Source organism: Protomyctophum parallelum (genome assembly GCF_964188405.1).
Source record: "Protomyctophum parallelum genome assembly, chromosome: 21".
NCBI lineage: Eukaryota > Metazoa > Chordata > Actinopteri > Myctophiformes > Myctophidae > Protomyctophum > Protomyctophum parallelum.
Genome location: NC_139713.1, coordinates 15,883,505 through 15,905,363, shown reverse-complemented (window position 1 = coordinate 15,905,363; position 21,859 = coordinate 15,883,505). Strand labels below are relative to the sequence as shown.

The following is a 21,859-nucleotide window of genomic DNA, read 5'->3' as shown; positions in this document are numbered from 1 at the left end:
CGTGCAAGACGTTCCAACATGCTGGAATTCAACCCTAGCGATGATCGCACGTTTGAGGCGCAACAGAGACGCAGTGCACGCAACGCTGGCTCAGCAGACCCACAAGCTGGCCCTCCCAACACATGCTGAATATGAGAAGTTGGCAAAGCTGGAGAAACTGCTGGAGCCATGCAAGTAAGTGTGTGTTGTGCTGTGCTCTGTGTGTGTGTGTGTGTGTGTGTGTGTGTGTGTGTGTGTGTGTGTGTGTGTGTGTGTGTGTGTGTGTGTGTGTGTGTGTGTGTGTGTGTGTGTGTGTGTGGCTGTGCTGTGCTGTGCTGTGCATGTGTGTGTGTGTGTGTGTGTGTGTGTGTGTGGCTGTGCTGTGTTTGGGGCTGTGCTGTCTGTGTGTGGCTGTGCTGTGTGTTTGGGGCTGTGCTGTGTGTGCAACTGTGCACTGCTGTGTGTGTGTGTGTGTGTGTGTGTGTGTGTGTGTGTGTGTGTGTGTGTGTGTGTGTGTGCACACTGCTCTGTGTGTGTGTGGCTGTGCTGTGTTTGGGGCTGTGCTGTGTGTTTGGGGCTGTCACTGTGTGTGTGTGTGTGTGTGTGTGTGTGTGTGTGTGTGTGTGTGTGTGTGTGTGTGTGTGTGTGCAACTGTGCATGTGTGTGTGTGTGTGTGTGTGTGTACTGTCCTGTGTGTGTGTGTGTGTGTGTGTGTGTGTGTCTGTGCGCGCGTCCTGCTGTGACATTGTGGCGTCGTTTTTGGTGTCAATTCACCCCTCTTAATGTGTGTGTGTGTGTGTGTGTGTGTGTGTGTGTGTGTGTGTGTGTGTGTGTGTGTGTGTGTGTGTGTGTGTGTGTGTGTGTGTGTGTGTAGGTACGTCACTGAGCTCCTTTGGTGGGGAAAATATGTCTCCTGCTCTGTCGTTTTACCTGCCCTGTGTCATCTCCTGCGAGCAATGAAGATCTCTGATGATGATCCTGCCTACATTGTGCGCTTCAAGACTGCCTTCATCAAAGACCTCAACCAGCGGAGGGAGAAAACAAACCTGGAATGGCTGAAGGTATGTGACACTGACCAGAAGATAACTGTATTGTCTGACCATTATAGACTGTTAAGCCAGTAGATTGATAAATGATTAGATGAATGAGTCATGAAGAAATATGGAGGATTTTGAAAGTTACATTTTCTAACATCCATCAATCTTTATTTTATTTTTCATCAAAAGGTGGCCACTGCTCTGGACCCACGCTTCAAAGATCTCAAATGCCTGCCCAAAGCAGAGAGGGAGCCAGTGTGGGGAAAGCTGAGTGACTTGGTGAGGGCAGAAGAACCTGCTCTGCAGCCGCCCAGGGAGGAGAACCCTGAGCCACCTCAAAAGAAGACAGCCCTACTGCTGATGGGATCAGAGTCAGAGTCAGAAGACGAGATACCAGTAGTAGACAATGTTGTAGAGAGGTACAAGGTAGAGCCCAGTGCCAGTTTAGATCAGTGTCCACTGAAGTGGTGGTCAGAGCACACTGCTGTTTATGGTAAGATGGCCCACATTGCCCAGAAGTACTTGGGGACTCCTGCCACAACTGTCCCATGCGAGAGACTGTTCTCTTTAGCAGGCCACATTGTACAGAAAAAGAAAAAGGTTGGACTCAAGTCATGTCACAAAGCTACTGACTGTAAACAGTTCTTCATCACCTCTAGGTTTACAGTTTAATTAATGTCATATCCCAGAAAAGGGGGTTGTTCTTGCACCCACTGTTTCAAATTGCCTGTATGGTAACGTGTTTATGGTTATTCGTGTTTAACTGAATAAACAATGTATAACACACGTAGGCTACATCGTATTGAACATTATTTAGTGGCGGTTCTTGGTGATGTTGGTTGGAGGGGCTGCCTAAGAAATCTTATGCTACGTGCCAATATACGATAGTATATGCTGATTGATTGATTGATTGATTGATTTATTAACAGTTTGCAGAATTACAGTACATTTCAAGTACAACTCAATACAAAAACATGCTATCCATTGTTCACCCTATACTACAGCATGTTCACAGAATACTGGTCTACAGCAACAACAGCATCAGCATCACATTCCACAACAACCCAGTACCCATGCAGTGCTACTCAGAAAATCTATTACACTATGCTACCAAACTAGTTCAACCTGCAGCAATAGCATCATATTCCAGATATCAAAGTACAGCAATGACACTACTACAGGCCTATACTTTGTTACAGAAAATGCTCCACAACAACAGAAGTGCATGCCCACAACAAACACTCCACTGAACATTGTTTGTATTTGTATGTACAGATAGCTGCTCTTATACTGTCATTAATAATAACAGTGCGCATGCACGCACGCACACGCACGCGCGCGCAACTAGTTGCGTTGCGCGCGCGCGTCGGTGCCGTTTCGAAACAAGCAACTTGCAAGGCAGTGGCACACACACATGCACGCACGTGCGCACACGGCACCGAAACAACACTAACACACGCACACAAACACAGCCTCTCTCTCTCTCTCTGCCACTTTCAATGTGATTAAACCAGTGATTATGTTTCTTAACTTTGCGAGATGAATGAAGCAGAGTCGCAGACCACTCTACCTTTCTGTGGGTCCGGTGTGCGGTCAGCTCACTCAGCTGTCTGCCCCAAGCAAGAATTTCAAACTCACAAAACGTATTCTTCGTATCCTTTCCTTTTGTTATATCCAAAATGGACGATATGCTCCCAGTCTCTTAACTTCATTTCCCCCTCCACGGACACGGGACAAAACGGATTATAAAGTAAATAATAAACTTATTTCATTTAAAATACCTTTCACCCGTCATTCTTTCACATCATAAACAACCACACACGAGCAGGTGCTGTGATTGGTCAATAGCCAAAGACCTCACGGTCTGAGGCGGGCATTAGGGCTGAGCACAGCCCTCTATTGGCTCTGGGGCTGAGAGATTTTAGCCCCAATGGCAAGTAAACCAAGCAGGCGTGTCTTGGCAGCTGTCAATCATTCAACGCAATGAAAGCCAATGGAAGCATTTTGGGCTGTAAAAAATCAGCCCATTTTGACCTATTTTGTGTTTTTCTTGTCACTATTTGATGCTGTTGCTGCTTTAGATTATACCAGAATATAAAAGTATCTATTCAGCCCCCCTTGCCCATTGATACGAGCCATCCCCAATATTTTCATTACCAATTATGATAGGGCTCCTGGTCTAATGGGCCACGTGGCCCGTTCAAGTATTTACTTCTGGTCATTATTTAGGTAGCGTAGCGCACACATATTTGCAATGCCTTCGGCAGAGTTCAAATGAGCCATTTTAATCTAGATTAATCTATTTTTTCACGAGTTGGCAAAGGGGCGAGATGACCTGTTACCCAATTAAGAACCGCCGCACCGAGTTGGTCGCTCGGCGGAAAAAAGCGTGGGCGAGATGGAATAGGGGCGAGTCGACCGTAGGCTACGCTACGTACCAGGGCAGGGCACCTCCGCGCCCGGCACCTTCACGGACGCGTGAAGCTTCTTTTCCATCCACCACCTGTCTAAAAACCAGGTTTTTCAGCTGCACAGCAGGGGACGCGTGACAGTGTGCCTGCGGGGTTCATGGGACCAGGGCTAGTTGGATGATTTGGATCCCGTCAACAGCAAGGCCAGGTAATGGTTGGAACGTGGTCATTTTACAGTTCATTTTATATGCATTAACGTCACTATTCTGTTGAATAAATGCAGTTTGAAGTCTGGACATTAATTATATGAAGCGTACGTCAAAAACGGCCCAGACGAGTTTTGAGACAGACTGCCACTTAACTTTTATTTATTCTCGTAACCGGTTTTAGTTACACATTTCTTTTTCTAATGTTTTATTTCACAGCTTCTGCAATGGAGACGTAGGCCTGCCGCCTGCCTACTGTATGTTTCTCGTGCCAAACTCCGCCAATAAAGCCCCATTTTAATTGAATAAAAGCTCGGGAAATTCGGAGAAAAGTTGCCAGCTACGACCCGCGGAGCGGAGGACACCGGGGGACGCGGGTGCCCAAACACCGTGACCTGTAGCCCAGGGAGAGGCTAGACTGACAAGGTTAGTGATTATTTCTAATTATTGGTCGGTTATAGCCAGTTATATTATAGCCATAGCCTACGAGAATGCCAATGACTTTGACACGTGACAATGTATTAGGCAGGTCGGTGTCGGCTAGGACGTCACAGTAGCAGTTTGTTATGCTAGCTACTTCAATGAGAGTTGAGTTGTTAAGACATTGAATAGCTAGCATAACATTGTTTGGTAACTGATTGTAGACTGCCGCCTACAGACATTAGGAGTAACTACTGCAGCATTCAGGCTGTGTGTGTGTGTGTGTGTGTGTGTGTGTGTGTGTGTGTGTGTGTGTGTGTGTGTGTGTGTGTGTGTGTTTATTATAGTACCAGTGTGTTGTTACCAATTGAATTTAACTGACAGTATTCTTCTGAGTATTGACTGACTTAATTGGACAGAATATACACTGACATATCACATAGACATTTTTGGAATAAACAAAGCCAGTTGATTCCCAGCCTGGAGTGTTGGCTAATTTAAACCAAGTGACCATCCCATGATCCCTTACAATTGCGTTTGTGAGACAGATCGCGTGATCCTTTCATGTTTTGGTCTAAAACTATTAGATATTTTAGTCCAGGGACCTGCAACATCCACCATTTCGTGAAAAATGAAGATGAAATGTAAAAATAATATCAGTTTTTCAAGCTTCTGAGCCACAAAAATGAGCCAGATGCATACAAGAAGCACCTTTGTTTGTAGTGTGCCTCCAAGACACTCTCACGTGACATAATTGATTCCCTTCTCTTGCTGTTGCTACTGTGCTTTTACAGTTCAAACCAGGCAGCTGACTCATGAAACTCACTAGTGAGACATTGAGAATACAATAATGGCATTTTGATCCCTTGTGTCCCTGTTCTGGGAAGAACATTCAGTGAAAACTAAATTGGCTATTTTCAGCAAAGATTTTGTATACAATAGGGAACTACTAGTGGCCCCATAATGACAGAGTCCTTGGGGGGGACCCCGGTCAATTATTAGTTAACATGGTCAACTTTATAACATAACATAAGCTGCTCTGTTCTGTATCATTCCTGCATGCTGTGTTTGCAGGTGTTGCTGATGCTTAACCCATTCTGGGCGGGAAGTGGGAACCCCTTTTTCGTGTTTTAAGCATTAGGCCTATGTTATACTTTAGCTATTGAAAAATAGCAGATTTACAAGCTCATAGAGCGGCACCGAGTGCCGCGCTACGAGCTTGTAGGTTTGCTATTTTTTATTCTTCTAGAGTAAACGTTTTAAACTCAAATCTTTGCTTCTGGGAGGGTCCCTGGAACAATATATTTTCAGATGGGGGACGGCGGCCAATTACATAATATAGTTTCTGGGGGTCCTTGAGAACCACTGACATATAGAAACATGGGTTTTTCAGAAAACTGTCAGGATTTAGAAAACATTTGTAGAATCGTCCTCACGTCTAAATGGGTTACCGTTAAACACTCACTGATGTATCAGCACGTTTGGCGTGCAGGTAGCCGCCTGCTTCTGGTGACATCTTTGTGGTAGACATTATTATTATTATTGCTATTTTTGTTTCTTCCCAAAGTTCCCATGAGCCTGGTGCTTAGCGTGAGATCATCGCTGATCAAATTCACAAAGAGGATTTCCGTGAAAACGGAAAAGTCCAATCAACCTGTCATGCTGCTTAACTGCTTGGCACTGGAAAATACTAAATTACCTCCGTCATAACTTGCCTAGCTGGATAGTTTCCAGTGAATCCCTGGCTTCTTTGCGCCTCTGTGGTTATACTCCCCCTCTGAAGGGTGTGAAATTAATCTTCATGCTGCTCCCGACTAGTCCCCACAGCACCCTCTCTGCCTTTGTCAACATTGCCTGCAGCCCACACTTGCAAGACACTTTTGCATTCTACATTCAAGCCACACTCTACAGCTGGCTCCTTCCCCAGCAACTCTGGCAGTGTTGCAGGTCGGAAATAGCCAGTCTACCAGCGTGTGTGTGTGTGTGTCCTGCATAACTGTAGTATGTATGGCGTGAATAGTTTTGATGCAAAAATACTCGCTGATGATTTTGGTATAGTTTATTCAACCTGCCTCTGGTGTGCGTAAATCATTCTTATCAACTATGCATCAAATTGGCTCTGAGGTATTTCGCCTCCTACGGCAGCGTGGGTTCCACATCGTTGCTTCTAATTATATGAACTTAATCTAGATTGCTCAGGTTGAAATGTATGGAAAGAGGCCTCGTCATCCGTGCCACCATGTTCCTTGGGCAGGTGTACAGTAGACTACATTCATTCATGTTAAATCAGATCAGCCAAAGATTGGAGTATTTCCCGTTTAGGAATATTTGTAAAATTGTTTATTCCGATCCACTAGGAGCAGTGGTTCCTAGTGTAGAATGGGTTAAATATAATGGACAAATGTCACTATATGCAAATGCAATTTGACAATAATACCCCCCTTTCCTTTCCCCTGAAATATCAGGCCAACACTATTATTATCCTGCAGTATTTTCTGTTCTATGTCTGCCAATAACTGGGCCAGCAAATTGCACATCGAGTCCAAAAGTATGACAGTCAATAATGCATTTGGTTTGAGCTCCTCCTCTTATCTCGCAAGATTGGAAAAATTGCTCATTGTCAATAAGTGTATCGCAGCAGATCTTTTATAATAACCCTGACAATCATAAGTCATCATTTATTTGTTTTCTCTCGGTTTGTTATGGCTTCGTGAAATACAAAAATGCTCGTTTGCCACAGACTTGCTGCACTCTTTCTCAAATCTGTGCTGTAGCAGTGCTTGTGGCTAATTTGGCTGCTGCTTTGCAGTTGTCACGACCCTTTCAACAAGCATCATGCAGTTCACGAAAATGACACACTTTCATCCGAAAATGGTGCCAAGCAACGGCTTTAACTAAGTTTAAGGAGGTGATGTCGCTAGTACTCAGCCATTGTGAAAGTTAAACCCTAGTGTCAAGGACACCTGATGACGTTAAAAAGCATCTGTGTTATTTTAGATTTTAACCACTTTACCCATTATATTATACAAGCTAATGTTTGCCTTGTCGATCTGCTATTTTTGAAAAATCGTGAAAATTGTCTCAAATCTTTGAATAATATAGCATATATCCTTTTACTCAAATCCTTGCTTCTGGGGGGTCCCTGAAACAACATATTTTGAGATGGGGATCCACAGCCAAATGCATAACTGTATAATTTTGGGGGTCCTTGACATGAAAAATGTTTGAGAACCACTGATAAGTCTGATATATCAACAAACGTTTTCCAGAAAAAGACATTTGTAGAATCGGTCCACAGATCTTAATGGGTCAATAACGGTATTTGAAGTAGATGGCAATGGCACTCCTGATTGGACACCGTTCTGTCATTTTTATTATAGTTTGTAATTACCTCTCAGACTGCCGGGGCTAACATGTTCATCAATTTAAGATGCCCGTTTGTTGTTGTGACGTGCATTGTCCATCATCCTGTAGTTTATTACTTTGTTTGCCTGCACAGATTCATGTAATCGTTTCCACAGAGTGTTTGGCAAGCATGTTTTTGAATTTGAGTGAGGAAGACCACGAATGTCGAAGGATGAATCCTTTCTTTCTGCCCATACAAGATTGTGAAATCACATGGCTCAGTGAATGGTTTAATTTGAATGGAAGGTTCAGAATGTTTGTATACCTCTGGCAGCGGTCCACTGCTCATTTCCAAGACCCAATTGAACACACAGTGGAATTCTATGGCAGATGCTATGCTATAGGTATCATTCTTAATTACATGCAAGAGGACTCTGATATTGTTAGTATGTCACCTGACAATGTTTGTATTTAATATCTGAAGTTTAATCTTTATTTACTTAATTTGTTTTTGTAATTAACGAGAGAGTTTATGTATAGTAACCGTCTGAATGAGTATTCAAATTGTGCGATGTGCGATGATGAGAGTGCTCCTCACTTCACACGGGTGTGATTTTTATGATGTACTGTACACACAATACATCTAGTAATGTGTGGACATCTTGTTCTGAGAGTTCTTGGCATGAAGGTGTGATTTTCCTTGAAACCTGTGAGTGTGAAAGACGTGGTGACCTTCACTATAAACTCTCCCAATAGAATACACAACAATGTACGACGTACTGCTGCCTTCATATAGGCTGCTCTCTGTTGTATACCAGTGTTGTTTTCGTCGACTAAAACTAAGACGAAAAATGTTCGTCGACTACCTTTTTCCCCTTTTCCCCTGACGAAAACTAAATGGTAACTACATGAAAACTAAGCTATGATGACTAAATATAATTGACAATTTCGTCAACAAATAAAAACTAGACCAGGGGTCCTCAACTAGAAATGATGAAGGTCCACAAATATGTTTTTGAATAAGACAGAGGTCCGGTCCCATGCGCGGCGTCCATCGGAGAGCGGGGCTCTATGCCCGTTTAGTATGGTCAAGCCAAGCTTATACAAATCAGATCCCCTTCCACCCAACTAATAATGGGGTGCAGAGTGCAGGCCCGGAGTGGAACTCCAAATCAGGCCGGGAGTTATACGCCCTGGCAGGCCACACTGTGCGCGCGTAGCGCGCGCCAGAATTTTGGGGGCCCTTGGGGGACATTTTGGGGGCCTTTGCAGCAATTTCACATGAGAAATGTATACCATCTGATGTTATTTATATTATTAACTTTTTTTTTTTTTTGGGTGGTCCGCAAAGAGGTGGTCCGCGGTCTGGTCGCGGACCGCGGTCCGCCAGTTGAATACCCCTGAACTAGACAAAAATGTTAGGAAGGGACTAGTGGACAAGAGATCCAGTATAAGCCATTTTACACTTGTTGCATGCTGAAAATAGCAGATCTACAGCGCGACGCGGTGTGAGCTTGTAGATCGGCTATTTGCAGCAAGTGTGAAATCAGCCATTACGACGGCATCAACGCCCGCCAAAATACATTTTAGTCTACTAAATCACCTGTAGATTTAGTCAACTAAAATCTCATGACATTTAGTCGACTAAAACTAAACTAACACTAACACATTCCAGGTGACTAAAATGTGACTAAAACTAAGTGAAAACTATTCAAGAGACTATGACTAAAATGAAAAAAAAAACAACACTGATCTGTCGTGTGCCCATTGTAGAACAGCACCCTACCTGATATCATTGGCCACTTCCTTCTCGTAGCGAGGCATCCTGTTGCCCAGCTTGCAGATCAGAAGCCAGACAAACAGCAGCACAAGGATGAGGAGGAGCAGAGAGCCCACCACTGTGCCAACGATCACCCCTGCTCTGTTGGGAGCTGAAAGACATGTTCAAGTTAAAGTTCTTTATTAACCCATTTAGACCTGACGACCAGTCGAAATTAAAACGTCTTCTGAATCCTGAAAGTTTTCTGAAAAAACCCATGTTTCTATGTCAGTGGTGCTCAATATTACATGTCCAGGACCCCAAACATTTTATGTAATTGGCCACCGACCCCCATTTGAAAATATGTTGTTCCAGCCAGGGACACCCCCAGAAGCAAAGATTCGAGTTAAAAACGTTAGCTCTGAAAGACTATATATTCAAAGATTTGCATCACATAAAAAAATCATAGCAGATCTACACGCTCGTAGCGCGGCACTGATCGTAGTCACCACTTTTCCTTTCCCCCCCCCCCTTTTCCCTTCTTTCGGCAGCATTAACTGCTGGGATCGAGGCAGGGACAAAGGAGAATTTGTACCTGTTTTTTGTTGTCCTATAGGGACACTCAAGTGAAGGCCAGATGGCAGCAGCATGTACTCTGAACTGAGTGGGGTGGGCACTATTTGAGCGGATGGACAGGGCTTTTTTGAGCTGCTGTCTATTATAGAAGAAATCATGAGGCTCTCAAACTGGATGCCAGTAATTTTAGAAGCAGTTTTCACAATTCTCCCAAGGGAATTTCTATCTTTGATAACGAGGTTATACCGTACCAACAGATACAGGAGAAAGAAATAATGGAATGTATGTGGGCACTATAGAACAGTTTCATCAGGCTTTGTGGATAATTAGATCAAATTGGATACAAAGTGGATAAAATGTGGATAATTAAGAATCGGACCATCGGACTCTAAATCTTGTGTTACACGGGGGTCTCGCACAGCGAATAACCTGACACGTTGTGAGCATTTGATGCTATTTGGTTGTGTGACATTGACTGGCGTGGAACTAATTATAAATGGGGCATGAATAATCTTAGCACGACAACAGCCAGTATTATAACAGCATGGCCTCCCTGTCGAATCTTTCAATACTAATAGATATGCACTTTGAATCAAGAGAGTTGACACGTTCCACCCTCATGCTGTGCTCACACGGGCAGAATTTGTATAGCTTTTGCAAGCAGCTACAAAAGTCGGATGCATCTTTGCATCTGCACATGTCTCTGGCTTCCATTGACAATGAATGGTAAACTGTGTCTTTGCATCTGCCCGTGTGAACGCGGCCTCGGTGCAACTCGGTGCAACTTTGCTTCTGCCCGTTTTCCCCTGTTTTGGGAACCGATGTGAATCGCAGACGAGTCGAGTGGTGGATCGGGCATGGCGATGGACTTTAATTAATAATGTTCCATGCGGTAAGGCAGAGAGTACTATACCCACTACCCACAGCATGTGGATTTAATTATGCCCAATCAAATATAATTGCCTTATAAGTTTCAGGGCAGTGCACTGTCTGTACTGGCAATTTCCACAGTGTCATGGAAGAAAAGCCTTGGGAATGTAATTCCCCCCCCAAGAGCAAAGTGATGTCCTTGTGCAGGAACTTAGGAAGGTATACTGCAGAGTCATCAACAACAATTCTGCAGTACCTCAGACAGACCACCGCCAAGAGCAGGTGATGGGAAATTATCTTAGGAGGAAATGAAAAAAAGAAGTCCTGGCACTGGTCTTATGGAAAGTGTTTATCAGTGTAAAGCCAGGTTCACATATTCTGCTAAATATAAACTTGCCCGGATGGACACACAAAGTACTCCTGGGTGGACAATGGGCTCAGCCAGCAGAAGTCTTTTTTTTGTGTGTCCACGTACAGGTATGTACTATAGGGCTGATCGACATGCAGTATTATATTTCTGGATATTGGAATATTGTGATATGGCATTATCAAGTGTTGTCTTTTTCCTGGTTTTAATCGCTTAAGCCCTGCTTTATACTTATTTGTGCGTGAGGCCTGAGGCATGAGCACCAATGCTAATGTTCATTCCCCCGCAGTGAGGCTGGTGACGGTACAATGGATGGAAGCAAAAGGTGAACATTTATTGTGTGTGTGTGTGTGTGTGTGTGTGTGTGTGTGTGTGTCACCTGCACCTGCGCAGGAGGGAATGAGTGTTATGCAGATGAGTGCGCTGCTCTGCGTGTGTGTGTGTGTGTGTGTGTGGGGGTGGGGGGGGGGGATGTGCTTACGTTTGTCCGCTCTCAGATTTATCCTGCAGTGTTCCGTTCCCACTGCATTGGTGACTTCACAACGGTAGAACCCAGAGAAGGTGTGTGAATGGTTGCTGATCATCAGTTCCCCAGTGTCGCCATCTGGATGTTAGAACAGACACACAAATGTGCTAATAGATTAGTGTTTTCACACACATACGGCACGTACATTATTATATGACAAATAGGAACTTCAAATGAATCTCTACCACACAGAAACACACTGCACATGCTGAGACAGACAGACACACACACACACACACACACACGCACACACACAGTCTTTTTTCTTTTTTTTTTTTTCAAAGGAGCTTTACTGGTATGAGAAAACATACGTTTACATTGCCAAAGCAAGTGTAAAAAAAAACATAATGAGAAGGAAGACTGCTTAAGTGCTCAAGACGTCTCCACACATGTTTACAATCACACCCGTAGAGGGCCCAGGACCCGTGGGGACATCTTGGGGTCTTTTTAATGATATCAAATCGCTAAAAGCAGGGCCATTGCTAGGCAACACATTGTGCAGCGCTCAGCATCATGTTTTGTGCATGCGTGCAGAGTAGACGTTCACTTCCTTGTTTAGGGCCCGACAAAACGTGTCTATTCTCTGTCTATTCTATGTCGCTGTCCTTGGTGTTGATCAGAGCGGCGATGCTCTGTCCTCATGGAATATGAACGCTTCTAAAGAGAGAACAGATGTGACAGCACGAGGTATGGTAATGCAAAATTATACTATACGCACGCAGGCATGCAGGCAGGCACGCACGCACTAACGCACTCTCACACTCTCACATACACTCTCTCACACACACACACACACACACCGCAGTAGCACACTACGAGCAGTAGAGGGCAGACTTACTCTGTGTGGCCAAGGACGGCATGGGGCCAGCTCTCTCCCTGTTCCACATGTATTTCAAAGGAGGAGAGCCTTTTGCAGACTTGCAATGCAAGGAGACAGCCTCTCCCACCAGCCCTGTTCCCTCCATCCAGCACTTGGGCACCGAGGGCTTTGCTGAAATGATATAAAATAAATGTATCGTTGCACACGACACGCCACGGCTCCCATTTCGGAGGTTTAATGCATTTTGTTTCCCCCAAAAGGGATGAAATGGAAGCAGACGCATCAATTCTGACTTTAATAACCCATTGCAACATATTTCTGTGAACTACTGCAAACACTCGCTGCTCTCGGCATTCAGCAATCACCAAAAGAAACTCCATGGAAATGACACTGCAGACAAACGCACACCTTTAGTTGTGTCTGCACACAGTCATATACATATAAAGTATCCTATCCTACATCTAATTTAAGAAAGTCAGTCACACTCTCTCTGTTCCACATTGTTCTCCTCGCTGGCTTGAGCAATTGATCTGAACTTGCATAGCCTCTAAGCCTGGGCATATTGACCATTTGAGGAAACCTTTTAAATGTGCCCGGAGGACTGAGGAGGAAGACTGAGGCCGAAACATGTAAGCGTTCCCAACAAATGAGCCAGTCTTGCATCCTTTATTTCGGAGTACGTGTCGCTTTTTCCACTTCGGTGGTATTTGATTTAAGTTATAAATATAGCCGAGCCACCCACTGCCTAGATCCAGACGAGGAAGCGTATACCTTTCTAACCATTTTGAACTTTTCCCGAATTCAAGCTGTTTATTAGCCTTTTTCTGGAAACTCTGTCTAACCATACGGCCGCGGCTTTGGACGTTACTGCACATGCATGCCACTGTAGGCAGGGGGTCTGTTGTCGTGGTTACGGTCCCCCAGGCCAGAGCCATAGAGTAAGACAGAGTTCTGCAAACTCCGTTCTTCTATTGAATGGGGACAACCGGAAGTTTACGGAATGCATTGGAGTCTATGGGCCACGAACATAACCACGCGAGTACATGAACCACGTGACCGTGCTGTTTTCTGCCCCCTCAATATCGCAACTCTTCTATTAGATGGATCTGCCCCAGGCTATAGGCTACTGTGTTGTCACGCTCCTATGCTCCGAACCAGTGGGCTGACTTTAAATCTACCGGGCTGTACCATAGAGTTATGGGCGCTTGATGCTAATTAGCGTGTAGATTGTTTACTCAGTCATTGATACAATGGAGCAGAGCTGTGCGATCTCACCTTGTGTTAGGAAGGGCCAGAGCCATCTAATAGGAGAGTTACGATATTGAGGGGGCAGAAACCGAGCGCTGTTCATGCAGCCTGAACTGGGACAAGCTGGAGTTTGAAATACATTGTTTTCAACGAGGGCGGCCCAAATAAATGCAATTTTAGGCATGTGTGCAACATGACAACTGAGGTAAAGTATTGTACAGTGACAACTAAAGTCTCTGTAATGTTTGTTGTACGATAACTACAAAAAAATCTAAAATAAAGGGATTTAAGATCATTCAAGCTGGGCTGTTGCCTCAGTCTACTTCCGGTCCAGGACTTGTCCCTATTTGTTGTCCCCATTCTCAATAGAAGTCTATGTAGAAGAGCCGCCGTTGGAGCGAACAGAGTTTTCATAACTGTCTTACTCTATGGCTCTGGGAAGGGCAAAAGGATTTTCATCATCAAGTTGAGAGATGACGGGGACAAACACGTATCTCTCTCCTATGTTTTAACTGGCAATGCACCCGCCTCAAAAAATGATGTAATTTGATAATGTGCCCATCTAATCTCCCACCTACTGCAACAAACGTAATCTCTCAAGGTTTAACTAAGTGGCTACTGTGTATATTAACCCAAAGTATGCCATTTCAGTGCACACATCCCATAGGGAACATCCCCGGGTATGGAGGAGTACACAGGTTTCCAAACGTTTTAGCTCGAGACACAAATTATAGTTGTCTCCCAGGGACCCAAACTATAGTGAAAATAGCAGATCTACAAGCACACGTTGCGATGTGGTTATTAAAAGAAAAGGTGGTATTAATCAGGAATTGGATACAGTTCCTTGGTGTAACCCATGAACCGAGAGTTGTTGTGGCCATCATTATAGTGTAGCAGCTGCCCAGCAAAGAGGAGCCATTTCACATCATTAAAACTACAGACATGTGTCCTCTGTTAACTTGTTAAAATGTGGGATGTTGTGAAATTGATGGTTGGTTATATAACTTGTTTCCGAGTTCTTTCACTGGTGACGTTAGGGGTGCAACCTTGCCATTAAAGGTGTAAATGTGACTTTTATGGCCCTGGCCATATTGATATGTAAAAGTCTCAGTTAAGATCAGCACAGCAGCTCAAAACGGGCACGCTCCCAGTTTCTATCATGGGGAGGCTGGTTTCCGTCCGAAATTGTTGTAGCAAAGCTTTTTATCCCATAATTATGGACTGGGTCGAACATGACACTCTAGTAACAAAAATAGAAAGTTCAGGAGCGTAATCGTACCTACAGTATGGTGGCTATTCTCAACCTCAAAACCAACCCCTAATTCTGGTGTAAAGGGAATGTTATTCCGTCACGTATTTGCCTAATTTGTAAGGATAATGATTTCCTCTCACTCAGAACAGAGTCAGCTGCACACTATGCTGTGTGATTGGAGTATAAACTGTATAGGATTGGAGCAACATTGAAGGTTTAACCCAACACTCAGGACAAGACATCTTGGTGTAATTGGCCGTTAAAATAAACATCTCATTGTGTGTGTTTAGCAAAAGGAACACAATCAAACAAACAGGTATTTTCTCCTACAACCCGTTAAGCTGTCAAGTGCATTACACCACTTTTAACGCCCCAAAATACAACATGCATCACAATGTGAAGAAAGAATGCTGCTGCACAGTGAAATCCTCTCTTTTCCATTAACTGCAATTTCACAGTTGCAGGTTCACACTTTGAACAAACAAGCTTTCTTTAAATGTATTTCTATAGATGTTTGGCCCGACAGGTCAATATATATTTGTACAGTCGCTGCTTGTAAGCGAGCAGCCTAAACCTGTAGCCGTTTGACCGTTGTTGGACAAAGTGCAGTTCCAGTGTTAAATGAACACCGCTGGAAGGTTCAGCCAGGATCTTGACAAACTATTAATGTAACGCCTGGGATTCGAACTCCTGTCTCCCACATGAAAGTCCAACGTCTTATCCACTACACACCAAAGGGATATCCCTATGGATGGACTGGGGGAGATAGAATTTTGAGGCCATCAGGCAGAGGCTCTGAGCCACTCTGTTACACTCACCCCCCTTTTGACCTCATCCCACGGGGAAACCCGATCCGGGTCACGGCACCGATGTAACGCCCGGGATTCGAACTCGGGTTTAGGTCCAATATCTTAACCACTAGACCAAAGGAGGATATGCCGTTGGTCTAGTGGTTAAGCTGTTGGACTTTTCACGTGGGAGATCTGAGTTTGAATCCCGGGCGCTACATTAAGTAGGAACATTTTTGGCTAAGGCTTTCACATCTTGGAATGTGGACATGCGGGGAAATCCGTAAAACTAATTTCTATTTAGCTATAATAAATTAATTGAGATGGGGTTGGCATGTTAAAATAGAAGCCATTGTTCTTGCACAATCTACAATGTGATGCATTCACGTTGTACTAGGTGGTTAAAAATCCTTCTACTCTGAGTCAGAAACAACATTGTAGTTGTGGTCAGTCTGGCCACCAACTCCACGTCTCGTTGTTGCAGCGATCGATACAACAGCCTTCGCAATGCATTTCCAATGGGAGTCACATGGTTTGACACAACATTTTTGTTGTATGAGGGGGAGGGGGCAGTCGAAACACAGCCGAAAGCCGTACAACAAAAATGTTGTGTCAAACCATGTGACTTCCATTGGAAATGCATGGAAGCGCACCTGCTTTTTTCCTTCGCTAATAATCGATTGTTGCAGCCCTAGTTGTGTCACTCAAGTGTGGAGTCCAATGATTGCTAGTTATTGTGTGACGAATGCATCACACTGTTTTTGGTTAAACAAGAGGAAATGTGAGATTGTACGCGTTGGCTATGCTGATTCTATCCATCTCATCCTGGGTAGAGTTTTTGATCTTCATCTGAATGTAAAAAACAGTAAAGAAATATATTGGAACCGATCGGATCTCTGAATAAATTTCACAGGTCCATTAGGGTCGGTCATTTTGGAACCGTGAAGATGTCTACTCTGTAGCATTCGAAGATCGTGGAAGAGGAATGGTTGTCTAGCGAGACTAATGGGCACACAATGAATAAAATAAAGTGTGCCTTTGAAGCCTAAGTAGGACAAATCAAATGATTTGCTTTTGTTTTTCCTTGAATGCGTGGAACAGAAAGGGTAATGTTTTCAAAAGCATCGATGCTAAAATTGTCCTCCTGTTCTTTTACTGTAATGACCCCTATTAACACAAGCACAATGGCATGCATCGAGGACCGCACATCTACTCAAACAGCGCCTCGCCTCATGTTATGAGAGCAGCTGATAAATGTGTCGAATATATTTTGTTACTTTTGTGCTTTAGAGTTTGTTGCCCCAGCTGTAGGCCTCTATTACAGTACACACCTAAACCTGGGTGATGTACAGTAAGTGGACTTGAGTGGTGGAAAGTAACTCGGTACATTTACAGTACATTTTGAATTCCAGACATTCTTGTTTCATTCTTGTTTCCTATATAACTATGTGATTTTGTATATCTATTCTGTAATGTCCACGCCCCACCATCTGGTGATGTCCTCAATTATTAATTAGCAATTCTCAGCACCTGAGCTGTATTGTTTTGGAGCTCTTTAAGAGCAAGTTCTTTGTCTGTGAAAATCATATAGCACTGACGAAGGTCTTAGGACCGAAACGTTTGCTTTTTAATTGCACTTTGAGCACAGAGCACTTTATGAGCATGATCAAATAAAAGCGAAAATATTTTCTTAAGTCTCAGTCTAAGGAGTTTTACTTCTAGTTTCTATACGGCGAGCGAGTCTTTTTCTGCCAAAGTTTCCCTTATGTTTTTGAGACCACCGCTACCGTAGTCAAGTTTGGGAAAAAAGGACGAAGAAAGGCGCAACAGTTTTCCCAATGCTTCAGAATTCCAGACATTCAAAGGATTTCTAGTAGGCTACATTGCATTTTTGATACTTTTTACGAAAGTAAGAAAGCTGAATACTTTTCCCACCACTGGTGGACTTTGACATAAATAATGGAGCTCCAGTGACATCATGTGCTAGCTAACCCAAGGTTGTAACCCAATGCCCATAGTCTCCTTACCCATTACGACCAGTGACACCTTGCGCATGTCCACGCCAGGTGATTTCTTGACTTTACACTGGTAAGTGGCCTGGTGGCCAGGTGTCAGCCGAGCTATTGAGAGCGATGCGTCACCCATGGAGGGGTCACCCACGGCAAAGTCCAGGCCATTCGCCAGCTCATGGTTGGAATGGATGTATTTAGTGCCACCAGTATATGATATGAGCTAGAACGAAAAAAAGGAAAAAAAAGTATTTAGTAAGTGGGCAGAGGTTAATTGAACTAATGAATTTAGCCGACTTTAAAATTGATTCGATTTTAATTAAGTTACTGATAAATATACTGAGGCTTATCAGGTTAATCAGACGAATCGATTTTTGTAAAATCAATTGGAAAAAAATCAACAGAATAATCGCCAAGAATAAATTCCAAACCAGCTTGGAAAACACCTTTCACCTCAATAGGCAAAATGGAGGATATGACTAATTCCTGCCAAATTGAGAAGGTACAGCAGTGTATCCACGATTCAATTACAGAGCACTGACTTTAGTTTTTGCCTGTTAAAGGCAATCGCGCACTAAATAGATCTCCTTTTGTGGGAGCCAAAAACTCAGAATGAAGCAGGCCTTTCTATTCCTATTCTTGTCATGCATTTGTCATGCAGTTTAACTTGAGAGCACAACCACAACAGCTAAGTTGGCAATAGATAGTTGGCACTTGGGCTACGATCCCAATCTCCCTGGGCCGCTGGGCGTGATGATATATAGTGATTATAGCACGTCTACGGGCATTTAAGACACGCGACTCAATACCACTTTGCAATTGGTATATATATTCCTAATTACCATCTTGGTTTAATTAAGTTTGATCTTAACTTCTTAACGTCTTGTCACAACTTGTTTCATTTAATCTCCACTCTTCTAATTTCAGCCCTTCTCAACTCATCTAACCTCACCTCATCTCTGTAAGTAAATAAGTACATTTTATTTGTATAGCACTCACAAAGTGCTTTACATACAGAGAACAAAAGCAGAAATAAAACAAGGAAGTTCATACAAAACAGGAAGAGGTCTATACAATCAAGACGGCAAATAATACAACAAGATACAAAAACAAAACAAAAACACAATCAGACATCCGGAAATGCCTGAGTAAAAAGTAGTGTTTTAAGTTTGTTTTTTAAAGATGTCCACAGAGGCTGCGGATCTCTATATGAATACTATATACTATATAGGATATTATACTATATACTTTATGGTATGCGGAAAACAAGCAAACATTCTATACACAATTCTAACAAACACTAAATGACTGACTGCAAGCTGCATGTATGGTGTGTATCCACCATTCTCACGGTCTTACCAGCTCGTCTTTCTTGGTCGTGTCTGGGCTGACCACGGACCACTCTATGTCCAGCTCCCCGGTGTCGACAGGGCTTGGTGTGTAGGTGCAGCCCAGAGTCACGGTCTCTCCCTCAGCTTTCTGCACCGTCTGGGGGCCCGTTGAGGTCAGCTGCATCCCTCTTGTACACCCAAGCTCTGTGTGGTGAAGAGTCAGGGTGTACTTCAATCTCATTGTGCCGCTTTCAGACTTGGGACTGGCATATAATGAGAGCTCATGCCGAATTGAAGTGCGCAAAAATGACTTAAAGGGATAGTTCCGATTTTTTTAAACTTAAGTTGTATGAAATACTTGCCATTAATATAGTGGTTGCAACTGTATTAATTGATTGCCCGAGTCCCGTGGTGGGAGATCTGCTCTGGTTTTAGTGAATATTAAGTAGTTCTGGTCATTTTTTGGGGGGCACTGGGGCCACGCAGAAAAAGTAAATTAATCCACAAAACGAACGTAATTTGTATTGTTGGCCTATTTCTAAAATATTAGCGCGACTTTCGTTCAACTTTGACCCCTCCATCACATGGAACAATTTTTTGGGCGTAAAGAACGAAAGTTGCACTAATATTTTAGAAATAGGTCAACAATACAAATGACGTTAGTTTTGTGGATTAATTTACCTTTACTGCGTGGCCCCCAGTGCCCCCCACAAAATGACCGGAACTACTTGATATTTCACCAAAACCAGAGCAGAACTCCCACCACGGTATCAATTAATACAGTTGCAACCACTATATTAATGGCAAGTATTTCATACAACTTAAGTTAAAAAAATCTGAACTATCCCTTTTAAATGCCCTGGAGGTACCCGGAGGTACCCGGACCACACTTTTAGAACCACTGCCCTGTAATAAATGGTCTCGGGGCAAATGCACAGAGCTCCACTACAGCGGCCATTTCCATGGCAACACTTGGGATTAGTCAGAGGCCTTCTAAATCAGCAGTAAACATCAAAATTATATTATCGTATTTTCATGAAAGCCAGCCAGGTTAATCTTTTTACTTTCCGTGTCTTTTAACTTTTTGTCTTTGAAGCGTTGCTCCAAGCTATTTAATTAAGGAAATTCAGAAAACAAATTCACATTTAGCTCAGTAAAGCAGTTCCTTGCATCCGTAACGATTCTAAATATATTAATAAAAGATAATCAATGAAGCGTGTGTGCGTGCGTGCGTGCGTGTGCGCGCAAAAGCAGATTCTTACCTGTACTTAAGAAACTTGCTACACACATCAAGACAGACAAACGGGGCAGCCAGCTGTAAAATAACCCAACACAATATCCATTATAGCTTATAAATACTGGACCCATTTGAGAGACACAGTATGAGCATGTGTGACAGTACATTAATTGTAATGTCCAGTCAATAACAAACTACATTTAAAATGCACTATCCACAAACACAATGTGTGTATAGCATATTCTTGTTAAATGCACCCTGACTGCACATCCACACAACCATTTGGAATTGTCTACCTGTTAACCACAAATTGCTGTCAGAGAATGTAGTTAAGCTTTTTACAGTATACTTGCATAAATACAATACATCGATAGAAGAGCAGATTCAACACTATGAAAATAACCACTTAAAAACTATACCCTATACTTGAGCAGAGTTCCCCAGGTCTTCCCCCTTTTTTTCCGTCAACACCAGATAAATAAAAAACGGTGGGCGCCCGATCTACAGAGCTTGCAGATTATTGAACAATGTTTGCCCCCAGAATAGGGACGCTAGGACTCCTGTGAGCCGAGGAAGGAAAGCTCCATAACAGAAACAAACAAATAAGCAAACGATGATAAAAAGCAATACCTGCATGAAGGCCATACATGCAGAAGTCTAGCCATGGAGAACAGTGGATCTATCTAGCGCTGCCTGGGGTGTGTTGCTAGGCTCTAGCTCTCGTTATACAGTGAGCTCTGTCTCTCCGTTGTTCCTCACTTGCGTAAGGCCATCCCATTGGGTGTGTGTTTTGTTACACCTGTTCATGTGTTTCCTCCAGGGACAAACCACTATTGTTGTTCAACAACACAGTTTCAAAATAGCCCCAGGTTACTGCTGGGTCCACTATACACTGCACTGCAACCACTATGCTGCTACGTCTACTGTCTACCGCAAATGCAAATTAAACAAGGGGAAACATGCAAGGTTCCAAGAAAAGCTTCCTATACATGAACGTGTGAGTTCATTTAAATAGTGATACCAGGCTGTCCTTTTGATAAACAAGTCAAACAGGTGGGACACCAGTGGGAGGAGCTTATGCTGTTCAGGAGGCAAGGCGAGTTCATGAACAATTCAATGGAAAGGCCAAGTGTGCATTGCCTTGTAAGTAAAACTCTGGGTTTAGAGTCCAGTGTCTTACTCAATGACGGCAATTTTTCCAACTAAAATACATCAACACAAAGACACACATCAATCCTCTGCTCAGATCACTCATGGAACACTAGTGATGCAGCTGAGTATTATTCATACACACACACACACACACACACACACACACACACACACACACACACACACACACACACACACACACACACACACACACACACACAGTCCAATAATGAGGGGCCAAGGGGATGGGGGCTCATCAACTATCAGGTCTCTCGGGTAACAAGAAACTGGTTATTCAAGTGAAAACACTCAGGCATGGTTTATACACGGCCAGGCTGTTTGCAGCCAAACAAAGCACATCTTTGTGTCACATCTATAGCAGGGAAACACCCTTCATGAATGGACGAGAAGGTGAGATCCTTGATCCTAATGTACGGACAGAAAAGACCAGTTAAAGTGAGAACAAACGAGCACACAATGTGTCGGAGCAATGGCGTCAATTAAGTTCTGTCGTGGTTTTACCTAG

General features: G+C 43.4%; 2 protein-coding genes across 2 annotated transcripts in view; one reads left to right on the top strand and one right to left on the bottom strand.

Moving 5' to 3' along the window:
* vsig8a (V-set and immunoglobulin domain containing 8a) overlaps nt 1-20,945 on the bottom strand; it is a 76,148-nt gene extending 55,203 nt beyond the window's left edge. The window contains exons 1-7 of the mRNA XM_083793149.1: nt 20,812-20,945; nt 20,207-20,259; nt 18,973-19,148; nt 17,632-17,836; nt 12,335-12,487; nt 11,452-11,574; nt 9,185-9,329 (exon numbers count right to left, since the gene is read on the bottom strand). Coding sequence (XP_083649275.1) covers nt 9,185-9,329; nt 11,452-11,574; nt 12,335-12,487; nt 17,632-17,836; nt 18,973-19,148; nt 20,207-20,259; nt 20,812-20,846 — 890 coding nt within the window. The 5' untranslated portion in view covers nt 20,847-20,945. The remainder of the gene's footprint in view (nt 1-9,184; nt 9,330-11,451; nt 11,575-12,334; nt 12,488-17,631; nt 17,837-18,972; nt 19,149-20,206; nt 20,260-20,811) is intronic.
* LOC310879590 (E3 SUMO-protein ligase ZBED1-like) lies at nt 917-1,822 on the top strand (the record flags this gene model as incomplete). Its single annotated transcript, XM_083794361.1, has 3 exons — nt 917-1,040; nt 1,206-1,616; nt 1,808-1,822. Exons 1-3 carry the CDS (start codon nt 936-938, stop codon nt 1,820-1,822), a joined length of 531 nt encoding a protein of 176 aa, XP_083650487.1. The 5' UTR covers nt 917-935.
* Nucleotides 20,946-21,859: the final 914 nt, after the last annotated feature.